This window comes from Capsicum annuum, chromosome 10 (assembly GCF_002878395.1).
Source record: "Capsicum annuum cultivar UCD-10X-F1 chromosome 10, UCD10Xv1.1, whole genome shotgun sequence".
Classification (NCBI taxonomy): domain Eukaryota; kingdom Viridiplantae; phylum Streptophyta; class Magnoliopsida; order Solanales; family Solanaceae; genus Capsicum; species Capsicum annuum.
The window spans coordinates 207,678,574-207,704,513 of record NC_061120.1 but is presented as its reverse complement, the minus strand read 5'-3'; the positions used below and the strand labels follow the sequence as shown (position 1 = coordinate 207,704,513).

The window sequence follows — 25,940 nt, the reverse complement described above, 5'->3', positions numbered from 1 at the left end:
TAATCTAATTGAACACATAATTCCTACGGTGAACTAGAGGTAGATGAACGCCCTCACAACCAATGTTTCTAAAACAACATTCAACAACACTTGTCCAATACTCTCACTCAATGGAGAAGCATTCATCAATTCATCAATAATAGAACAAAACTAAGAGAATGAGATAGCCTCCAAAATGTTTATAGTTGAGGATAATTATTACAAGTTTAGGGCCCAAAAGTGACCAATTGCAAGAAAAGACCCACTATGGGCTGTTTTGATCCTCTTTTGAAATGCTAGAGCAGATCCAAAGTTCCTTAGGCGGAAGTCCTTTCCAAGGGACTTTCTAGCCCCATTTTTCCTTTCCTTGCCTCCTCTAATGATATTTGGACTAATGTGAGTGAGATCATTAAGAAATTATACCCTCTTGATGGTAAGGAGTCTTCTTCAAGTACCTCCCACTTCATGAACAATCCTTGAATTCTTTGAAGCTCCCGAGCTTGACTTCTAGTGAATGGCTTGGAGCTAATCCGGATTGTATCATCCTCTCCATCTTAAGAAGAATTTGACCTCAAATTCAAAGGGTGATCATCTTCTATCATGTCAAAGAGTGAAAGATCACACACATTAAAGGTATTGTGTACTTGATATTCTGGAGGAAGGTCAATCTTATAAGTGTTGTAGTTTATCCTTTCAAGCACTTGAAATATATATCACCTCGTGGAATCAATTTGGATTTTATTTGGGTTGGAAACCTATACTTCTGAAGGTGCACCCAAACCCAATCACTCAGTTCAAGCATAAGCCGCTTACTTTCCTTGTTTACTTTTTTGGCCACCTCTTGATTCTTCTTTTCAAGGCAAATTCTCACCTTCTCATGCAATTTCTTTATGGTTTCCGCCATCTTGTATCCATCTAATCTTATCACAACATCAATAGGAAAAGGAGTGAGATCTAAAGGGGTAAGGGGTTTAAAACCATAAACATGTTCAAATGGTGTCATACCAATAGTCGAATGTATAACACGAATATAAGCAAATTTGACTAGAGGTAGGTGGTCCTCCCAAGAGGTCATTTTTCCTTTAACTAATGTGTGCAAAATTAAACCCAAGATTCTATTTACCAAATCCATTTTCTATTCATTTGTGGGTGGAAAGAAGTTGAGAAAACTAATTTGGTGCCAAGCCTACCCCACAATGTCTCCAAAAGTGACTAAGGAACTTAGAGTCCCTATCACTAACAATGGTCCGAGGAATTCAATGTAGTTTGACAACATGCTAAATAAACAAAGAAGTTACATTAGAATCATCATCAATTTTATGATATTGAATGAAATAGGGCATTTTGAAAATCTATCAACCATAACCAAAAAGCAATCTGTACCTCCGTTTGTCCTATGCTATCCCTAAATTTAATCCATAGAGATGTCAAGCCATGGGCGTTGAGAAGTGGGTAGTGGGGTGTATAATCCTTGAGGAAGAAGGTGGGATTTTGCACTTCTATAATCTATGCATTGGCCACAAATTCTAGCAACAATTTGATGCATCTTGGGCCAATTGAATTGTTCCTCTAATATTTCAAGGGTCTTGTCAATTCCAAAGTGACCCATCATACCCCCATTATGTGCATCTTTTACAAACAATTCTCTCTATGAGCTAGAGGGAAAACACAACCTTCTTTCTTTGAACAAGAAACCATCAAACTTGGAGTAAGTCATAGAAGCACTATCCCTCTCCCACCTTTCCCTACCCCATGTCTTACAATCATGATAGATTTGAGCAAATTTAGGGTCCTCGAGGTACATTGTCTTTAGACTCTTAAATCCCATCAATATAGAAGACAATGTAAATATAAGAACAGATAATGCATCGACTACCATATTTTTCTTTCCTTTTTTGTATTGAGTTACATAAGGAAAAGTCGCTAGGAAAGAAATCCACTTGGCATGTCTTTTATTGAGTTTATCTTAGTCCCAAAGATGTTTCAAGGAATCATGATCCATTCGAATCACAAACTCCTTGGGACACAAATAATGCTGCCAATTACCCAAGGCTCTAATCAAGGTCTATAACTCTAAATCATTGGTAGAATAATTTAGAGTTGCACCCTTTAGATTTTTACTAAAATAGGCAATAGGTTTATAATCTTGAATTAAGATGACACATATTCCTACCTTACATACATCACTTTCAATCTCAAACATCTTTTCAAAATTAGGTAATTGAAATAAAGGAGAGGAGCTAAGCATAGCCTTCAAAGCTTTAAATGTATTGGCTTGCTCATAACCCCATTTAAAAGGGTTATCCTTACGAATCACCTCAGTCAAGGGAGAGGAGATGGTACTAAATCTTTGACAAATCACCTATAAAAACTAGCTAACCCATGGAATATTCTTACTTCACCAATGGACTTCGGAGTTGGTTTATTCTTAATGGCGCCTATCTTAGATTCATCCACCTCGACTCCTCTTGATCTCAAAACAAATCCCAAGAAAACTACTTCATTCATACCAAAAGAACATTTTTCAAGATTACCATACAACTTCTTTTTTCTTAGCACTTCAAAAACATTTTGCAAATATAAGACACGTTCTTTAATGGATTTACTATAAACTAGAACATCATCGAAGTAAACCATAACAAACTTCCCCATGAACGGTTTCATCACATGATTCATAAACTGCATAAAGATACTAGGAGCATTGGTAAGGCCAGAAGGCATGACAAACCATTCATACACACCAAACTTGGTCTTAAATTTGGTCTTCCACTCATCACCTGATTGTATCCAGATTTGGTGTTACCCTCTCCTAATATCTATCTTATAAAACACACAAGAACCATTCAACTCACAAACATATCATCTAAACAGGAAATTGGGTGGCGATGATTTATCATTATTTTATTTATGGCTCAAAAATCAATGCACTTATGCCATGTTCCATCTTTCTTTGGCACTAAAAATACCAAAACGACACATGGACTCATGCTCTCTTTGATGTATCCCTTGTTGAATAGTTCCCAAACTTGCCTTTGGATTTATTTTGTGTCCTTTGGGGGTAATCCTTGGGGAAGTTCCTTTGGGAACACATCTTCATAGTCCTGCAAAACAAGTGAAATAGAATGGGGGATAGGAGAAGTAGAGTGGTTATCATAAAAAGCATAGTCTAGGAGGAGCACGGGTGTGTTATCATCATGCACTTTGCAAAGATCTTTGCTCCTAGACAACATTGCTAAGGAACTCTTCCCTTTTAACCTCGTATTCTTCTATTGTTTATCCCAATCCTTAATGTGGTCCTCCTTATCACCTTGTTTCTTACCCTTCTCTTTCAATTCTCTCAATTTTTAGTGACCCCCATTTACTTGAGATGGCGAAAGTAGATGGAGAGTGAATTTCTAACCATTCAAGTCAAAAGAGTACCAATTGGTCCTCCCTTAATGTTTACTTAAACGATCATATTTCCATGGTCTCCTACGCAAGAGATGAATAACTTTCATGGGTATCACAGCACAATGCACCTTATCATGATAATTCCCAACTTTGAACCAGATCACCACTTTTCTAGTCACCTTAAACTCACCACAATCATTTAACTATTGAAGCTTGTATGGTGTGGCATGTTTGATTGTGGGAAACTTTAAGAAATCAACCAAAGTAGCACATGTTTTCCTTTATAAGATATTTAGTATGGAATAGATTCTCCCTTTGACTAGGGTTATCTGTCACCTTACTAATCATTTCCCACCACACAACAAAATTTGGAACCTCATACTCTCCATATTGAGTCCAAGCATCTTCGTTATCCTCCTCTACTTGCTCATCTTGTTTTTACCCCTCTCTATCTTGGGATTTTTCATCATTCTTATTTTTTGATCCCATCTCTTCTCTAAGGTAATACAATTTTCCTTTCCTAAGGATCACATTTCTCCAGTTGGGATATTTACTTGCCTTATGTCCCCACCCTTGACATTTAAAATATTTAAAACCTTTAGGATTAAGATTAGGATATTTGTTACCTTCATTTCTTAGTGGGTACTTTAGAGTGGGTTTCTCTAAGGGCTTCTTGTCATTGGACTTGTAGTCCTTGTTCTTGTTCCACCCTGATGATGATTGCACTACCTCTTTACTCTTACTCTTAAGTGTTGGTAGATGAGTTCCCTTTTGTTTTATAAGTTTTTCTTTCTTTGATATCCCTCTTAATCTCCAAGGCCGTTTGGAAGATTTTTTCTATGGTCTCAAACTTGTGGATAGTCATGCATGAGGAGATATCTTTGTTCAATCCTATCATGAATCATATGATGTCATGGTTCACATTCTCTCAATGATTAAGCTTCAATATCAATTTTTGGAATTCATTATAATAGGCCAAACACTCTTGCTACCTTACCTCAAGTTGTACAACTTGGAAAGTAGCTTATGTTTATACCTCTCTGAAACATACCTTTGTCTCATGAATACCTTCAACGCATCCCATGGAGGGGAGTTGTCCTTTATTCAACACATTTCTAAATATCTTGACATAATCCCACCATGTATTTTCAATACCCTTCAAAATAGGCTATGGCATAGCAACTCTTTCTTTCTTCGGTGATATTATTAACTTGGAAGATCCTTTCACAAGAGTACAACCATGAAAGATAATCTTCAGAATCACTTTCTCCTTTGAAAGTTGGAATACTAACCTTGATTGAATTGATACCCATATCTCAATCCTATTACCTTGTTGGTTCAATTGATCATAAACTTGAGGTCAGTTTCCTCTATATTAGGTGCTGGACCAAATCTTCCTCCTCGATCTTGAGAGCCTCATTGATCCATTGGTCTACCTCTCATTTCATCTACCAATATGTCGTCTTCATTGAATAATCCAAACTCTGCTTGTTGTTCTTTCCTTTTTTCCTCATCTATTTGGATGGGTTGGTTTTGGTTAAGGGGTGCTTGGAATAGAGGAATTTGGTTAAGTGGAGGTTGGGCTTTTCAGGTTCGAGATTCATCATATTGTGTTTGGTTGAATTAAGGTTGGAGTAGCCAATGGGATTTTGGTTTTGTAGATATGTAGTGGCTTGAGGAACAGAATCATGTGCTTGTATCGGTGGATTAATTATTTGGTGATGGTTTTTTGAGGAAATATGAACCAAAGGATTTGGAGCATGCCCACTACTTGAAGCATAAAAATGTTGAGGTGTAGATAGGGATGTGTTTTGTCGGCCTTCCATGATATCCACTCTTCCACCATTGAGGGATACACTCCTTTCAAGAGAATTCATCTTAAGATAAAGTGAATTTATCTTAGCATCCATAGAATCAATTTTACGACTGAGAGTTTCAATCTAAAATAGAATTTGTTGCATGGTTATCAATGGTTCGCCTTTCGTAGTCATTGTACCTATTAATAAATACACTCACAAAACAAAAAAGACGTTAGCGTTAAAGAAATTAACCTCACAAACTCTTCACACCTTTGTTTACCTCACACTTCGATCACAAATGTTGAAAGATGGTTTATGCTTCGTGTGGCAATCGAGGTGTCAAGTTCTACTCTTGATCGGATTGGATTCTTGTTTGATGGACTCAAATAAATATGTAAGTACTTTGATCAAGAATTAACAACGATATTAAAAAGAGAAAATCTTGAAATAAATGGGATGATAAATGAATTTGGACTCAAGATTTAATCATGCAACTTAGTAGGTGAATTACTAGTTGTTGATAGTTTTAAGAATCAAGAGTTGAATTTAAGAATCAAAGAATGAAACTGAGGAATCAAACCTGAGTAAATTGGAGTTTATAAGTGTTAGAATGCATTTGTAACTTGAATTGGACGTTGGGAAGGCTTGACTTGCATTTGGGAGATGTCACACACCTTGGGCGCACCTCTAGAGTACTTCCAACGCAGGTGGGGAAGGCTGCTCACTATTTTGACCTGTGGCAGTAGTTCCAGTGAACCTCCAATGTATATTGGACATAGGAGAGGCCTTAGACATTGCCTTGAGGTCGACAGCAGACTGGTAGAAGTTGCAACACACCTTGGGCGCAGGTCAAGGGCAAGTTGACTACCCTTTGCTTGTTCCAAGGCCGAAAATGCCCTTCTTGATGTCCATTGTGTAAAATTCTCTTGGAATACTCTTGAAATCTTTTTAGATGCGAAAACACAAACACCCTTTCACTTTTTTTTGTCCTTCTTTTTGGATCAAACACCTTCTTTGGCATGAATTTTCAATATGAATATAACAATCTCCTCAAGAACACACCAAGAACATCAATCTTTCTAACTTTTTCTTCTGAGCTTGGAATGAGTTAAAATTTTGATGTAGGTACTTATTAGCCTACTAAAATCATTCCAAACATCAATTTCCCTAAATTCTTTAGATTTTCAATTCACTTTAAACTTCTTCAATCCAAGCTTCCAACAAGGATAGAACTCTCAAATAAGCTCTGATTTGACACAATTTGGTTTATAGACTCGTATAGTGGTAGGGAACACAAATATAACACTAGAAACACAAGAAAATGCAAAAACAAAAAAGCTCAAAATATGACGTATGATCTAAAATATGAATAATAAATTTATTTGTGATTTTTTATTTTCTAAGATGACCTGACCTAAGATTGACTTTGTAGGAACAAAATCAAGCTCGGCTCTAATACCAAATGATATGGAATCGAACTACGAAAACTAAAGATGATAAGAAAAATTAAAGATAATCGATAAGATAGATAATTAGACATACGAAAAGAAGTAACCAAGAACAAAAGAGTATGTCAAACTCTAATACCGTCAATTACAATCTAATTGAACATCTAATTCCTATGGTGATCTAGAGGGAGATGAACGCCCTCTAAACCAATGTTTCTAAATCAATGTTCAATAAAAGTTGTCCAATACTCTCACTCAATGGAGAAGCATCCATCAATTCATCAATAATCAAGCAAAACTAAGAGAATGAGCTAACCTCAAAAGTATTTATAGTTTAGGATAATTATTACAATTTTAGGGCCTAAAAGTGACCCAATTTCAAGAAAAGACCAACTAGGGGTTGTTTTGATCCGCTTTTGAAATTCTAAAGTGGATCAAAAGAGGATCCAAAGTTCCTTAGGCGTAAGTCCTTTCCAAGGGGCTTTCTATCCCCGTTTTTCCTTTCCTTGCCTCCTTCAACGATCCTTGGACCAATGTGAGAGTGATCATCAAGAAATGACACCCTCTTGATGGTAAGGAGGCTTCTTCAAATACCTCCCACTTCATGAACAATCCTTGGATCATTTGAAGCTCCCGGACTTGACTTTTAGTTAATGGTTTGGAGCTAATCCAAATTGTATCACAACATAAGATAGAAATTTGGTAATCCAACTGGTGATTCTCCTGAGCATCCATTCCAATAGAGGTTGACATTGCATGATAGATAGACTCTTGGTACTTAGTGTCACACCCAAGTACCTAAGCGAGAATTCTCCCTTTGTAAACCTAAGTACCTCTATTATGGTTGATTGGACAACCTCTATGACATCTTCAAAATACACTGAGCTTATATTTTATTAGCTATAAGGCCTGAAGCTTGTGAGAATTCATTAAAACGGTTAAATAACGACAACACAAACCTTGTGTACCCTTTACAAAAAAGAAGCAAATCATATGCAAACCCTAGTTGAACCAGTTTCATTTTAGCATACCTAGGATGAAATTTGAAATCCGGGTGTAACATCAGCTTCCTCAGTGACCTAGAGAAATATTCCATGGCGATCAAAAATAAGAAGCGGGATATGGAATATCCCTGTCAAAATCCCTATTTTGCTTCAAAAGGTTCAGCGGAGTAACGACCCGAGAATACACCCTAGTCGTCACATAGTTCTTGGAACCACCAGTAATCCCAAGCCAACCCATGAACTGGCATACTATTAAGCAACTAATTATAACATAATAAATAGCTTTTCTACTGTGTGGAAATATAATCATACTAAAAATCTAAAAATAGATATAATACTGATAAAGCTTTACAATCTCATAAATCTGAAGGATGAAACTGGAATTACATGACTGACTCTGACTGACATCTATGAAGCTTCTGCTATATTGACTATAGATAGATGGTAAATGCCTCCAACTACCACTAATCAATACACATGAAAATAAATAAACTATACATGAATTAAAACTGTCTAGAGTTCTCAAAGTAGGAGAACTCATCACCTGCTAGTTGGAGTCTGCAACTGTCTGATCATGATGTGTGGGCTACAATTAGTACCTACATTATGAAACAATGTAGCCACACAAACGTATATGTGGATCAGTACTTTTGCAATGTAATGAGTATACAGGAGTGAATGTAATAAGTAAAACTAATTTCATATGTAATCGTAAAATATGCATGCTAAGTATAAGTAGACTCACCAATAGGCTGGAGTAAACTCAAAACTGAAATATTTTAAAGCATGAGTGACAAACATTCTCTGATAAGATGGTGAATCATTACACTTAGTTTCTATAAAACTTTACTTTATATGATAAAACATAGATACTGTATGAACACTGGGTATGAAACTACGTGATAGAGACTGACATAAATGAGGATATGAATATACAATCACACTAAGCATAAATGCATAAACATACTAACTTATCTGATTAACTGAATGACTGATAGTTGAATATTGGGCATATAAGACTGAAATATACTTAGTCTGAATAACTGGACTAAAACTGTAGAGTATTATGCATATAAGGAAGGGACTGATTGAGTAACATGAGATAACGGAGCTTGATTTCGTAAAAAAAATTGTATTATTTGAGAATGCAAGACCAAGCATCTAATATGATTCTAAAATAGTCTATGAACTGAGGTACTGAAATACTGATAATTGTATGCTATGGTCAAGCAAACCTAAAACTGAACTGAGTTACTGATCTGATTACTAGACTGAGACTATGATTGAGACTGTAACTAAGACGGTAACTGAGACTGTAACAGAGACTATAACTAAGACTGTAACTGAGACTGTAACTAAGACTATAACTGAGATTATACTAGAATTGAATACTGAGCTCTAATAACTAAATAACAGATAGCTGTGATTACTGATAACTGAGTGACTATTTCTGATAGTCCTGATTCTGTAGAACTGAATTGAGTTTAATACTGAGTCTAAAACTAAAAATAAAATTGTGGGAGATATTATCTAACAGACATAAACCATATGAGCTATCATGGAGTCTAACGTTTGACCCACATTGAGAAGGGTTGTTCTATCCTTGCCATCGGAATAGAACCTGAACTGTAGTGATCACTTATCTGAGCCCATATTGGGCAAGGGGAAACACTCATCTGGTGAGGCCCCTAAACCTACGGTGGCACGTAGCTTTTAGGGAAGCAGGATGCGTTGAACCCACACTTCCCACTCAGTGCTAAATCTTACTCCCAACTGAAGGACACTAAATATACTAACTGGTGCATGCACTAAAGCTGATAAGATAAGCTCAGGTCATGGTGTTTTGAAAATAATAGTGCATATGAATTCTAAGGTAATTATAAATGTGTAAATTGATACTGGAACTGAAACAGGACTGAGTTTAACTTAACATGATGCTAACTAAATGACAAGACTCATGATTTTTCTAAAACCATTCTAAAAATACTAAAACCAAGTAAGCAGCTAAAATTTTGGGTATTCGTAACCCCCAGGACTCGATATCATCAATAGTAAAATATGGCACAATCTTGAAAGCATAGCAATAGTCAATTATTCATAATTTATTCGCTGTGACATTTCATCAAATACACGGAGAACAAGACTGTAACATGAGGATATTTCTAGACATGATGAGATAGCACAATCACATGACAAAATCATAAACTGAGGAATTATTCTGAAATTCCCATGGACATGATATGAAAACCGCAACATTTAAAATATACTAAAGCTTTAGGGACATATTAAGTAGTAATTGTTCAAAATCTTTTCATCTAGGCATTTTATCAAACACTTGCAAAGCGTAGTTTAGGCTAAGCATGGGAATAATGTTAAAAGTTGTAGTAACAACATGATTTCACTTCTAAGATTACCAACTAAGGTTTAAATTCAACAAAGAACACCATTTAAACATGTAAGTTTTAATATCACCAATAATTTCATGAAAATATGATAAAGATTCGAAATTCATGTAAGTTCATGAACATAATTCATAAAATATGTAATAAGGGCTTCTTTTAATGAAAATAATTTGTAAACTTCATGTATAATCAAAATTCATAAAATTTTCATGGAGACAAATCATGATAAACCTGTAATTTCATGATTTTAAACATAAAAGATGGATTTTTGGGCTCCATGGGTGAAAGAGGACCCATGGATGAACTCCCACATACCTTAAAGCTTTAATCTTGAAAGATAATTGACTTTTCTTGAACGTTCTTGGATTGGAAATGATAATTTCTTTATTTTCTTAAAGAAGAGCTTGAATCTTGTTCTTGGAAGATGATTTTGAGAGGAAACCCTAATTTTCTTATTCTTGAGAGTGGAGAGGATTAAGGATTTTTAAAATTGATTTATGATGGTTATGTATGTGATTTTGATGATTTAAGTCGTGGAAGGTGAAGGAAAAGTCCAAATTAAAATACCCTTCCAAAATCAGTAGGAAATTGCTGAATTTTAAGGGTGATGACTTGGGCTGATAAGTCATCACATAGTTGACGGCCTATCATCTTAGGTCGTCATTTGGGAGCTTAATTTGATGGGTTTCTGGTTTGGGTTGACAACTTGGCTGATATGTCGTCACATAGTTGACGGCTTATCAGCTCAGGTCGTTACTTAGTTGATAGGCTGACATGCTGAAGTAAAATGGGCATAACTTTTTGCTCTGATACCGGATTTAGGTGAAACAAAATGCGTTGGAAATAAGATTCAAAGATATTTTTTTTGATGTATAGTAGTCCATGTAACTCATTATGTACCAAGAGTAATGTTCGTTTAAAGTTGACCCGAGCTGAAATGTTCACTAAAACTTAACCAATGGAAGTGTTCTTAACTAGTCTTTGAGTTAGGAGGATATTATGACCTTGATCAATACCCAAAGATATTCCCACATAATATATTTGATAATCACACATGTATAAACATAGAGTAATTGGGTTTAAGTTTGAACGCATAGAATAACGATTTAAATTCTAGCCCGAAAATGTGGGGTGTTACAGGCGGGCCATCCATTGATGCTAATAGAATATGATAGAGTGGTCAAACACTCCATAACCAACAATTAAATTTTATAGGAAAATTCAAGTGTTTCAGAACTTGTTCAACAAATATCCATTTTATTGTATCATACGTTTTTTGCATGTCTACTTTGATCGTGCATCTAGCTGATATTCCTTTTCAACCATACCCCTTTACTAATTCATGGCTTATGATGATGTTATCACTAATGAGTTTTCCCTTCACAAAATCAGACTAAATTTTACCTATTAAACTATCCATCACTGTCTGTAATCTACGAGTGATAATCTTTGAAATAAGTTTGTAAATCACTAAGCAACAAGAGATTGGCTGAAACTCTTTCACATAAGATGGATCTTTGACTTTGGGTATTAGAGTGACTAGGGTGCAATTTACAGGTTTATGAAGAGCACCTGTTTCAAAGAATTGTAATACTACCTTAGTCACGTCCTCACCAATCACTGTCCATGATTTTTTGTAGAAGAACCTATTAAAACTTTCTACACTCAGGGCCTTCATGTCCTCAATCCCTATCAAAGCATTGGTTACTTCTTCTGGCTTCATTGGTTGAATTAATTTCATCTGTTGGCTTCTATTCAACACATTACCCGTGGTACATACAATTGGATCTATAGTTGGCAGATGGTTTGCAGTTGTTCTAAGTAATAGATAAAACTTAATGATCTCATGTTGCACCTCATTATCAGCTTTAGTCCAACTCCCGTCTGGTAGCTTAAGCTTCTTTATTTGGCTGTGATCTGTTCTGTTTTTCATATTGGCAAAAAAAAGTATGTTAAGTTTGAGTCCCCCCATTGCAACCATTTAATTCTCGATTTTTGTTGAAATATGCTTTCCTGCACCATAGACCATTTCTCAAGTTCGCTCTTCATCACTTTTTCTACGTCAAACAGGGTCCTGACGTGCCTATAATCCCTCGTATACTCTTGTATACCTGTAGATTCTTCCTAGCTTCTAGTATTCTTTTCTCTACATTGGAATACTCTCTGTTCTGCATGGACTTCGTTTCTTGCTTAACTTTCTTTAGTTTGAGCCATACTTGATGCATTAATTTCCCAGTAACACCATAATACCATCCAACCTGCACTTTACCAATAATCTTCATGTTGCACCAGGTGATTCATGAACTTGAATGGCCTCGATCTCACTATGGTCTTCTCAGCAAAGTGAAGCATTAGCGGGGAATGATCCGAGCATCCTGAATCCAAAACCCCATCTTCTAGATCATTCATTGTAGTTATCCAGGATGAATTTACTATAACTTTATCAATTTTACTGAAAACATGCCCGTTTGTCCATGTGTAGTTTCTTCCAACCGATTTCAGCTCACATAGTCCTACATTGGCCATAAAATATTTGAAGTCCCTGATTTCGGCTTCCTGGAAAGCAGTATCATGTGCTCTGTCATCTGAGTGTAGGATGGCATTGTAGTCACCCATGATTAGCCATGGGTCATTTATCCCATTTCCAATATCTTCCAGTTGGAGCCACATACTCCTTTTAGCCTCTACTGTGTGCCATTCCTACACTCCCGCAAAATAGAATTCTATGGGTATAGAGTAACTTTTAATATGGCCATGGATGAGTTGATCGATCATAGAAATCAAAATGTACTCCACTTTATTGTTATCCCAGAGTAGCCACAGTTTTCCTTTATCGCTTTCATATAGTTGGCATGCCAGCTTCATTGATTGGTAAAGTGACGTTTTAAAAGGGCATTATTTATTTTAGACTCTCCACGTGAAATTGAGTTTAGGTGTTCCAATTCACCTTGTTGAATCCCTAATCAAAATGAATGACTCTTTATTTTTTATTTGTGAACTAGAAATCCGAATAAGGAAATCTATTGACCGAGGGAAAGGCATGAGGCATCCCTTGAGTCTCATGGGTCTAGCACGATTGCTTTAATGACTTACGTTTAACTTACATTAATCTTTTTGATATATAACATTAATTAGCCTAAAAGTTGTTTATATCCCGTTTTCTATTTATTTATTTTTTATTTAAAACTATCTTATTATATTAATGTGTGGCCTATCGGTAGTAGTACTTTCCAGTCTTACCACGATTTTTGATGTATTTCTCATGCCTTTGAGGCATTTAAGGATCGTTTCCATTTTTCAGGTCGAAATAAGCATCTAACATGTTTAAAATCTGCCCAACTCTATTAGATCGACTTCAAATGGTATGTTTATTTTATAACAACGAATGGTCAGTAGTAGTGCTTTCTAATTTCATCGTTAATTATCACTTACATATTAAACTTTAATTTTCTAGAGGTTAAAAACCTAATTCATTCTTTTATGAATTGAAATTTTTTTTAATAATGGGTTTGGAAGTAATACTCGTGCCTCGTCTCGCTCGCTTACAAATAACTTTTTCTACTCTTACTTTTCACAATTATAATGGATCTTGAATAAATTCAAGACCAGTAAATAACTTTGTTCATACTTTCATTCACCATAAAATTTACAAAAATAAAATTAAAGGATTTGAACAAGAACCCGTGTGATGAATTAAACCGAGTAAAGGAGCAAACGCCGCCATCGAAAACTCAAATCGGAGACCTGACCTCAACTATTTAGAGCTTTGTGACCAACATCACTACAATTGTAGCACTTGACTTTGAATATTTTCTTGTTCTGTTTTGTCTCTTGTCCAGAATACTTCTCCGTCTTCTTATTATTTGGAACATCATTCTTAACAAGATTTACAGCCATCATTGATGATTTTTCATTCAACTCATTACCTCTTCTATCTTGGGACGACTCACAAGATCTTTTAAATCAGACAATTGATTTTCAATTATAACTTTTTTCAAAGTATGAGGATCTATACTTGTGAATATTTATATTTCAAATTTGGTCAGCCAAAATGACATCATTTGCTGCCATTTTTTGAAGTTCAGACCAGAATATTTTTTTGGTTTCTTTGTGGTTTTCATTGCTAGAGCAATATCTGAACGACTTAATGACACAACATTAGTTGCCGTTGGGACAACATCATTCACACCAAATCAACTTATTGATCAGTTTCATTCACCATTTTCCTATCAATCTTTTACATACACTTTAGTATTTCAGAATACTTACAATAAAGATTTTAATCTTTAACCAACCTATTTCTAGTTAGTTAACGATGAAGTTTTTATATCTTCAAATCATCAACCGAATAAACTTTAAAACCTGACGAAGTTTTTATTACTTCAAATCAGAATTAAATTCAAACATAGAAAAACCCCACAAACATTAAACTCCAGAAATCAATATGGAGTTTTTTAATGAACTAGTGAAGTTTTTACGTTCTTCAAACCGAATTTCCACACTGATTTCTCAGTGAAGTTTGTATATTCTTCTAACCGATGGAGTTAAAATTAAAAGACTTAAGTCTCCACAAAATTAGACCCAATACAAATTAACTAAGTATTTGATTTATAAATGGTGACTTTTTCTTTCTCACCAAACAAGCACAAAAATAAATATTTATTATTATTATTATTATTATTTTGTAATTTTCTTAAGAATATTATTTTTCTCGGGTTTAGTCAAATCTATATTTTTTCAATAATAACTTCAAACACATGTTTAAATTAACCCTTTTGAGTTTCTGAATAACCAGTCAAAATTGCTTTCTTTGCTCTTGGTGCAAATGTATCCACTCTAGGCAACACAGATGCTAAACACAAACATCCAAGAACTCTTAAGTGACTAAGGTCATGTTCATGTCCATACAAAACTTCATGTGGAGTTCTTTCTCCTAATACTGTACTGGGCTTCTTATTTATCAGATAAATAGATGTTTTCACACAATGACCCCAGTATTTTATAGGCATTCTACACCGAGATCTCAGTGCTCTAGTTGTATTCATGATGTGTCTATGCTGTCTTTCTACTACTACATTTTGTTGGGGAGATAAGCATAGGAACTTTGATGAACAATATCAAGAGAAGAAAACAAAGCATTACAATTCACATTAAAAAATTCAGTGCCATTATCAGTTCTTATAACTTGTACTTTGAGATCAAATTATGTGTGTACCATAATCAAGAAATCCTTCAAAATTCCATATACTTCAGTCTTACATTGAATTAGACATGTCCAAGTAAATCTGCTATAATCATCAATAATTGTGACAAAGTACTATTTTCTATCATGTGTAGGAGTTTTGTGTGGGCTCTAGACATCCACATGAATGAGTTGATAACAATGATTGGACTTACTATGACTATATGGAAACACTAGTCTACTTTGTTAGCTGTAGGGGAAGTTTGACAAGAATTAAGTTGCCTGGTATATTAATATGACCTTTGAGTGCTGAAATTTGTTCCATAACTTGATAAGAAAGGTGACCAAGTATGGCATGCCACAGATTAGTCTGATTGAGGCCCTTTATGGTTGAGCTAACAATTATATTTATTTTATCTTTCAGCAAATATAAACTATTGTGTTCTCTACCAATCCCAATTACCTTAATGAGCCTTTCTACTGAAAGTAGATTGAACTTGAAGTCAGAGCGTAGAATATTTTTCACTATAAAACTTCCCAAAATAGTAATATCTCCAGTATGTTTTACTGCTGCCTTTTTTCCTTTAAGCATCTGAACTATGTCTTAACCTCTTAAGTCCCTTATATAAGTTACAAAATCCTTACATGAAGTAATGTGGCGAGTAGCTCCTGAATCAATAATTCATTCGCGTGAACCATGCTTACTTCGTATAAAAACATTACCTACTACATTAGCCTTGCAGTCATTTGCATCTTTATTATGTATATGGTTCTATACCTACTCCATTTCATCAGTATTGAGCTCATTTTGTGACTGTTTTCCTCTGTTAGCTGCTATTGCACTATTTGCATAGGGTCTAAAATTTATAGTTCCTATATGATTGTAATTTCCTATCATGTAGCTACAGAGTCTATTCTGATGAGTTGGTTGTAATGTGATGCTGGTATGGGAAGCTTCATTTTGCTCTTATAGTCCAGTGGAATACCTACTAATTTGTAATAGTCTGTTGTTAGATGGTTTCTGTAGCCACAAATCTCACAAGCTCTTTATGTTTGTGGCTTCTTTCCACCTTTAAAAGTGTGGCCTTTCCCTGATAACATAGTGAATGACTCTTTACTGGATCTGTCATGACCCAAACTAGGGTCTGGCCGTGATGGACATCCCGAACCATGAAGGCTCAGAACGCCCTTCTCTATATGGTAATCATGCGCAATATTCATATAGTACAAGAAGATGCAGAAACATAATCTTCTACGAAAACATGGTCAATTCTAAATTCAACATAAGTATGGAAACTGTAAATCAACTACATCTAAATAACATCTGACTCAGTCTGCGAAATCTCTACTACATGAAAATCTAACAACTGTCTGAAACTAGGACAAGACCCCCAGTAGACCAAAACTAAAATAAATTACATAATCTGAAAAGACAGGCCTTCTGGAATAAAGAAGGCTCACCATTGCACAATTTTTTCAGCTGTCTGAATATCTACTGCTTATCTGGACCCCTAGAATGAGTCTCAAAACCTGAGAGATAGGGGGAAGGGGTCAATACAGATGTACTGGTACGCAAAGCATATCCAAAATAATCATTTATTATTCAACATATATGAGAGCAATTTAAAACAGTTCATAAGTATATTATATAGTAACAATTCACATGGGCATTTTATACACTATAAAAATCATCTCAACTCTGAGAAATCTGTGTTACTTCTGCGTTAGGTGGTATACCCTACAACTCTAAAAAATTCCATGGGCTATATGAAAACTGTCATTAACTCGACATCAAAGCCCCCAATCCAAGTGTGCCACAAGGGTTGGAGTCTTTGAATCTACTCTGTCACATGGTCGTCGTCAGCGTACAATAATATTCTACCCGTATCGACAAATACGGTTTCAGGCTAAGAGTTGCTTGAATTCGTCCCTTCTCGGGTAACCACCTAACCCTCTTTAAGCCACTTTTTAAAACTCTATCAAAACATACAGTTTCTGAAAACATACTCTAAAAACATGCTCTGAAAAACATAATCTGTTATGGCATAAATACATATGGTATCGTCATACCATTGACTTGCAAGTCACATCTCTGAGCCATTTTAGTCTATTGTAAATCTCTGTTTTCAAAACACAAGTTTTGGGACCACCATTTCAATAATTCAATTCAAAGAAACTCTTTCTCAAACCTCATGTAAACACATGCAAGGAACTCTTCTTTGTCAAGCATTTCAGTAGTACAGTACAAGGTGGTCATGTCAAAGTTCTCAATTCACATGCAATTCTTTCTCTTAAACACAAGAACACATTTATATCAAGAAACACCCTCTAAACAATTTCAAATCATGCTCAAATGCTATAATATTGTAAAAACATCTTTCAAATCACAAAACCATAATGTTTAATTCAATACATGAGAGGGAGTTCATAATTTATGCTCTCAACGATCTTAAATCTCAAATTCCATACATATATGTATACATGTAAATCAATTTAGGGGATAGGACCACAAGGTCAAAACAATAGTAACATTAAAACATTCGAAGTACGTAATTTAGAACATAGATTCCAAAATCCCTTCGAAATTCATGCATAAAAATCTAAAAATCATGCTCTAATGGTTTTAAGCCCATGTAGTTTTTAGGATAAACCCCACGTACCTCTATCTAGAAATTTAAAGGATGTTTCTTGATGCCCACAGCTTGGGGATTCCAAATCTTCAATTTGTTTTGAAAACCCACGGTTGAATCTTGATTTATTTGGATTATTAATATGAAACCCTAGAGAGTGTTCTTGAATATTTTTAGTGAATGTATGAGTAATATGCTCAATTGGGGTTGAAATCTTGTGTTTGGACTGATAAGAGTGTGAGAAAATACCCAATATACCCTTAATAAGACCAGTATTAACATATAAATGGGAGCCCGATTTCAGGGGCTACCGCGACGCGCCACTATCGCGGTGGCTCACTGAAAATTGATGAATAAGAATTTGGCCCACTCCACGATGTGCCACCATCGCGGAGTCCTACTGAAAAATAACCATCATCATTTACACCCTTTCCGCGACATACCAACAACAGGAATGATGGTGTTTTATGACTAGGACTTAAATTAGCCATAACTCCTTCACCGAGTGTCCATTTTGGACGCATCTTATGTCGACGGAAAACTTATTCAATCATCTACGTAATGAAAAGTTGAAATTTAAGGGATTCCACAGGAAAATTAGTATAAATCATTCTAGAAGCCAATGCTTGATATTTTAGGATAAAATTTAGCTAAGAAAAACTTTGGGGCATTACAATATCCCCCTTGGTAACATTCATCCTCGAATGTTGACGCGGGATACAGACAAGTATAATTTCAAGCATACTAAAGCATAGAAAGAATAAGGCAAGGATTGTTCCTTCCATTTTATCATCCATTGGATCAAAAAGGTTTGGGTATCTATCTCTTATGTCAACTTCTGATTCCCAAGTCGTTTCTTTAATTTTCTGGTTTCACCACAACACTTTAACTGAGGCTATCTCTTTGTTCCTCAATCTTTTAATTTGGCAATTTAAAATTTCTACAGGCTCTTCTTCATAGGATAAGGAGTCTGTCACTTTGATTTCTTCGACAGGCAATACTAAAGAATGGTCTCCAATACACTTCTTTAACATAGATATATGAAATACCGGATGAACAAAACCCAAACTAGCTGGCAATTCTAACTCATATGCAACTCTACCTATCCTTCTCACAATCTGATATGGTCTATATAGCGAGAACTCAGCTTACCTTTCTTGCCGAATCGCATGACTCCCTTTGTGGGAGAAACCTTGAGAAACACCCAATCTCCAACCTCAAACTCTAGATCTCTTCTCTTAACATCAGTGTAAGACTTCTGACGACTCTGAGCTGTCTTAAGTCATTCTCTAATTACTTTCACATCCTCTCTTGCTTGATGAACAAGATCAGGCCTGAATATCTGCATCTCACCTACTTCATACCATCCTATCGGGGACCTACATCTTCTTTCATACAATTCCTCAAAAGGTTCCATCTTAATATTGGAATGGAAACTATTATTATATGCAAACTCTATCAATGGCAAGTGCTCTACCCAACTATCTTTAAAATCAATCACGCAGGCCCTCAACATATCCTCAAGGGTCTGGATGGTACGCTCAGCTTGCCCATTTATCTGGGGGTGGAAATCCGTGCTCAAATTCACTTGGGTACCTAAAACCTTTTGAAATGATCTCTAAAACTATGAAGAAAATTGTGTACCTCTGTCAGATATGATGGACACAGGTGCCCCATGCAAACGAACTATTTCTGCAATGAACAGCTTGGCATAATCCCCTCCCGAATAATTATTCTTGACAGGTAGAAAGTGAGCTAACTTGGTCAACCTATCTACAATCACCCAAATGGAATCATACTGGTTTCGGGACCTCAAAAATCCTGTAATGAAGTCCATATTAATCATCTTCCACTTCCACAAAGGCAAATCTTATTAGTTGGAGTTAGTTGGGGACATGTCCCATCAACTCCTTATTCAGATTCTTCAGACAGTATAGGCTTTCAGACTAGATCAGACTAGATGTAGACTAGATACAGACTATCATGTTTTAGACTTCAATTTTGTTTTGGGTATTCTATTACCCCACACAGATGTTACGTTATTAAGTTATGTTCATGATCAAAACTTATGGCCTTTCAGTGCATGTTTTCGTATTATTATGTTATCTTATGCAGTATACAGGTACAGATATCAGTCATGGGTTAGCTTGTGGTCCCTCGAGGTCATGAACACCGTGTAGCATTTTGGTTAAGCAAATTGGGTCGTTACAGATTGATATTCGAATGTTTGGATTTATGAACCAAAAATTGATATGCTTTACTATTTTTAACATATCCTATGAACACGCAATCCACCGTCTTAGGTCCCATCCTTACTCTTTTAGGCATAAAAACTTGGACCTTCGCTAGACACCCTCACACTTTGAAATATTTCAAGTTGGGTTTCCTTTCTTTCCATTTTTCCTATGGAATTGATTGTGTCTTACTATGGGACACTCTATTGAGTATTCGGTTAGCTATAAGGATAGCTTTCCCCTACAAGTTTTGCGGCAAACCTGAACTTATTAGCAAGGAATTCATCATTTTCTTCAAGGTTTGGTTTTTTCTTTCCGCAATATCATTAGACTGAGGTGAATACGGGACCGTAATTTGATGGACAACTCTATTATCTACACATATTTGTGCAAAGGGAGATTCATATTCTCCGTTTCTATCACTTCTTATCGTTTTAATCTTTTTCTCTAACTGATTTTCAGCTTCTGTTTTATATTTTCTAAATGCATTTGTTGCTTCATCGTTACTGTTTATCAAATAGAAATAACAGTATCTAGTGCAATAATTAATAAAAGTTACAAAATACTTTTTTCCACCATGAGATGGTGTTGACTTCATATCACAAATGTCGGTGTGGATTAAGTCTAAGGAATTTGAATTCCTTTCAACGGACTTATACGGATGCTTAACATACTTTAATTCCACACACATTTGACATTTTGATTTATTCCACACAAAATTTAAAAAAACTTTTAAGTTAATCAGTTTGTGCAAGGTTTTGTAGTTGACATGTCCTAAACGACTATGCCACAAATCGTTTCTCTAGCAAGTAAGAAGAAGCCTCAACTTTCTTCATTTTAACAACAATTACATAAAGTTTGAAAATGCCCTCATTGGGGTAGCCAATTCCTACATATATTTCATTCTTGGTTATTACAACTTTCTCCAAAAAAACACATACTTAAACTCACTTTTAATGAGAAGTGTTGTCGGCACAAAGTTTTTTCTAATAGTAGGAACATGAGAACATTGTTGAAAGTCAACACCTTGCCGAAAGTCACTTTTGGGAATATCTTGCCACTTCCTTCAACCTCGATTGTTGTATTATTTTCCATGAAGATCACTTCTTTGGGACCAATGAAATCATAAGTAGCAAAAGCTTCTTTGTCTCAAACATGTTTAGTGACTCCTAAATTAAACCACCATTCATTTGGATATCCAACTAGATTGCTTTCAGTGATCATATCACATAGATTTTCAATCTTTCTAGTTATTTTCAACATGTTTATCTAATCTCTTTTCTTGTCCAAAAGACTTCTTCATCTTCTTATTATTTGGAGCATCATCCTTAACAGGATTTGCAACCATCATTGATGATTTTTTTCATTCAACTCACTATCGTCATCTACCTTGGAATGACCATAAGATCTTTCAAATTAGACAATTAATTTCCGTCCATTATTATTATTATTTTAAGAATATGAGGATCTATACTTGTGAACATTTGCATTGCAAGTTTGGCCAGTCAAAATGACATCATTTGCTGCCATTCTTTGAAGTTCCTACCAAAATATTTTTCTATTTCTCTGTCCTTTTCATTGCTAGAGCAATACCTGAATGACTTAATGATGCAACATTGGTAGTCATTGAGACAACACCATTCACAACCAAATCAATTTATTGTTCAATTTTACTTGTCATTTTCTTATCAATCTTCGACATACTTTTCAGTATTTCAGAATACTAACGATAAAGAATTTAATCTTTAGCCAACTTATTTCTAGTCAATGATAAAGTTTTTGTATCTTCAAATCATCAACCGAATGAAATATGAAACATGACAAAGTTTTTATGACTTCAAATCATAATCAAATTCAAACAGAGTGAAATTTCACAGATTTAAACTCTAGAAACTAATACAGAGATCTTAACAAATCGGTGAAGTTTTTATATTCTTCGAACAAAATTCTCATATTGATTTCTCAATCAAGTTTTTATATTCTTCTAATCGAGGGAGTAGAAATCAAAATATTTTAGTCTCTACAAAATTAGACCCAATATAGATTAACCAAAATACTTGATTTATAAATGGAGATAATTTTTTCCTTCACCAAACAAGCACAAAAAAAAATATTTTTATACTTTTCTTAGTGTTGTTTTTCTCAATTTTGATAAAATCTGTATTTTTCAATAATAATTTCAACCACATGTTCAAATTAACATATGAACAATCAAAAGTTTTAACTCTGTATTTACAACTTTAAACTTTTAACAATAAGTTCAACCCAACTTATGAACATCAACAAAATGAAGTTCAAACTATTTTTTGTAAAATAGCAAAACCAAATGTTAAGAACTTCAACACAAGTTCAATCAACTTATGAACTATCAAAATGAAGTTACAAAAACATCAAACACAAGTTCAAAAGGTAGAAAAACTATCAATATAAAGTTCATTGACTGAAAAAAAAAACAGCAAATGAAACAATACAGATTATGAAAAAAAACTTTAGTGAAAAGAAAAATTTCACCAAACAAGCAAAAAAAAATTCTTTTTTTTTCAAATTTATTTCCTTAAGATTGTTGTTTTTTGGGTACACAAAATCTGTATTTTTGCAACACTACTTCAACATAAGTTCAAGAATAAATCAAAAACACTTATGAAGTCGTCCAATGCCTTCAACACAAGATCAAAATGATCTTTCAAAGAAGTGGGTTTTCAGTTTCTTAAAGAAAAATAGATGAAGCAGAAAATATCCAAGTCCTCCGAATTCACGGAGTATCCTTAAGGAAATAATTCCCCTCAAGTACCCGATTTGCGGAATTTTCCTCCCAAGATAAAATGGCTTCACAACCAGAATGTAGCGGTACCTCAAACTTTCTGATTTTCTCCGAACTCACTCAACGGGAGATGATCACACAGAATTTTTAGAAGCAAGAGAATATTTTTCTTATACAAAAATTTTTCATACTAAACCTGTGAAAAAAATACAGGTTTATATAGCAATAAAGTGCCCCTTCCGAAAGGTTGTAATGATTCATCCGAAAAGGTGTATTCTTTGGAAGTGTCATGTTTGTTCATTCGAAAACAATGTGTCTTTTCCTCAAAGGGTTGTGTCCCTCCATTTTTCATTCACATCAATTGAACCCAACAAATTTTTCCTCTGGTAAAGACATAATTTTGAATTGAAAAACAATCTTCTTCTTATTTTAAAAACTCTTGTGTGATCATTAAATCATTGAGTGAGTTTGAAATTTCAGAAAATTTGAGGTGCCACTATTTTTTGGAAAAAAATATTTTATCCTAGGAGGAAAGATTTCACAACCTTGGGTACTTGAGGAAAATAAATTTCTTAAAGGACACACCGTGAAGCCAGTGGACTTGATTCTACTTTATCTTCATTTCTTAAAATTTATAAACACTTCATTTTGATAGTTTATTTGATTATTCATTTGAACTTGTGTTTAAAGCCGTTGAAACTTAATTGTAGTTCTTGAAATAGTTCTTGAACTTAGTGTTGGAAGTTCATTTAACACTTTTCTCATTGCCAAATTGATCTCTCCACTACTCCTTTTATACTAGTGTACATACATATGTTTCACATGTTGTCTACCTTACTATCTGCTCTGTCCAGCTAAGTGACAGCTAGACACTCCTAACAATCAACAGTGGAAGTTAGCTAAACACTCCTAACAAATCAACTGTGGAAACTTAACTTCCACTAACTGTTACATTCATTCCGATAAAGAACAAAAAAGGTGCGAAGAAGGGGAAAAATTTCTTGGATGTGTTGCTTGAATTTAAGGGAATCAGAAAAGATGAACCCGAAAAACTATTAGAGCATCACATCAAAGTATTCATAATGGTAAGTTTATAATAAAATCTCTAAGACTTCTCTTTCAAACATAAACTATTTTCATTTCAATTAGTTGTATTTGAAGCAGACTGTTCTGCTTACGCAATAGTATATGGTCCTCGGATCTCACTCCTAGAATTCCATTTCTTATTTTTTATTACTATTTTCCCACTTTAACTATTGAGTATTATTTGATCGAAAATTAGTGCATATTTTTTGGAATCTTTACGCAAATAGCTGGCAAGATGACAGTTTGCTTCTGGCCAGTATATATAGATTGTACATTGACTATACACATATAATACATGAATTACATAAAAATTATACATCTGCCAACATTTTTAGATTAAAAAGTTAGGTGGCCGACTATTTAGGTTAATTCTTATCTTGAGGTTTCTACTTTGGGAAAAAAGTAACCAATTTTTGCCCTTGTAGGCTTGTATTATTCAAAATTTCTTGATATGATTTGTCTTCCATTTTAATTTTGGTCCATTCATATCCTTGTTGTTAGAGTTGTGACCCGAATTTTGTTGATCCGACCTGAAAGTTTTGCGGTGCGACCCATGTTTGTGATTTTCAATGGGGTTTGTGGTGGTAGCGTAGGGATCAGGTCGATAGGAACTATTTGTATGCACATACTACGTTAGTGCAATTAGTGGTCTGTTTTGGATATATTCAGAAATTATGTCGTGCTCCACATTGCACTCCTCTCCTTTCATAGTGAAATTCCTCTAATTTTTCCTGCAAGGATTTCCACGTAAATCTGTGCACTCTTATCTTTTCTTTTCTGCTTGTGGTTTGCTTTATTCTATCCAATACATAACACTTGTCATTAGCAAATTCTCATACTTGCCCTTGGTGACAAAACTCTAGGGTGAAATGAGGAGATTGCACAAGTCTAAGCCTTTGAGAAAAATGTCTAAATTTACCGCTCAGCTTTTGACTATGATTTTAGCTTAACCTCAGACTAGAGTACCATGAAATCAAGTTTTCTCTATATGTATAAAACAACAGGAAATGTTTTTAACTGGTTCGGAGACGACAAGCAGCAGTGTAGAATGGGCACTAACCAGAGCTTTTGGAAGCAATGGACAAAGTGAAAGCAGAGATATCAAAAGTAATGAACCAAAGAGGAAGTTTGAAGAAAATGATATTGACAATCTCCCTTATATGCAAGTTGTAATAAAAGAATTGCTTCGTTTACATCCTCCACTCCCTTTCTTGATCCCAAGAGAGACATTTAAAGATACTAAGTTCATAGGGTACGATGTACCAAAAGGCACTCGAGTCCTGGTAAACACCTGGGCGATAGGAAGAGATCCTAAATGTTGGGATGAACCTATGAGTTTCAAGCCCGAGAGGTTTCTTGGCTCAAAAGTGGATGTGAAGGGTCAACATTATAAGCTAATTTCATTTGGTTCAGGATGGAGGATTTTTGTTTTCTTGCCTTTAGGCCATCGCATGATGCATTTCGCTCTAGGTTCATTGCTTCATGACTTCGATTGGCAGCTTCCTGAAGGCGTCTCTCCTAAATCTATTAACATGGCTGAAAGCATGGGAATAACAGCCAGGAAACGTGACTCTTTGAAAGCAATACCAATAAAGGCTTGACAACTTACAGCTCGTCTGGATAGTTGTTAAATGTCATTTCATAATATATTGTACTGTATTATTTTTATAAATATATCAAGAGAAAATGAGATATCTTGCCTTTTTTACAAAATAAATAGAAGAAAATGACTTTTTTAGACCTCTTATGTGTAATAAGTGATCTCATTTCTTATATCTATCATCCAAGCATGCTATTAGGTAGTTAATCTTATCACGTTAACAAGTATTTGAGTCTTTATAATTTGGCATAATACATAAACATAACCTTTAACTTGACATCAAATTATAACTATATTATCTTTAACTTTGCTAGTGCACAAGTAACCTTTTAACTATACTAAAGCTGAACAAAAAACACTCCAATCCTACAAAACAAAATACGTGAATAGACTCAAAACATGCATCAGAGATAAAATTTAAGCCC

The 25,940-nt window shown here is 34.8% G+C and overlaps 1 protein-coding gene across 1 annotated transcript; it reads left to right on the top strand.

Annotated features, from left to right (window-relative positions):
* The first annotated feature begins 24,922 nt into the window (after positions 1–24,922).
* Positions 24,923–25,516, top strand: LOC107844594 (cytochrome P450 76A2-like). The gene has a single exon (XM_016688973.1). It carries the CDS (start codon positions 24,923–24,925, stop codon positions 25,514–25,516), a length of 594 nt encoding a protein of 197 aa, XP_016544459.1.
* The last annotated feature ends 424 nt before the right edge of the window (positions 25,517–25,940 follow it).

Excerpts from the sequence above, each read along its gene's own strand:
- LOC107844594 (XM_016688973.1), top strand. The coding sequence starts at position 24,923 with ATGTTTTTAACTGGTTCGGAGACGACAAGCAGCAGTGTAGAATGGGCA.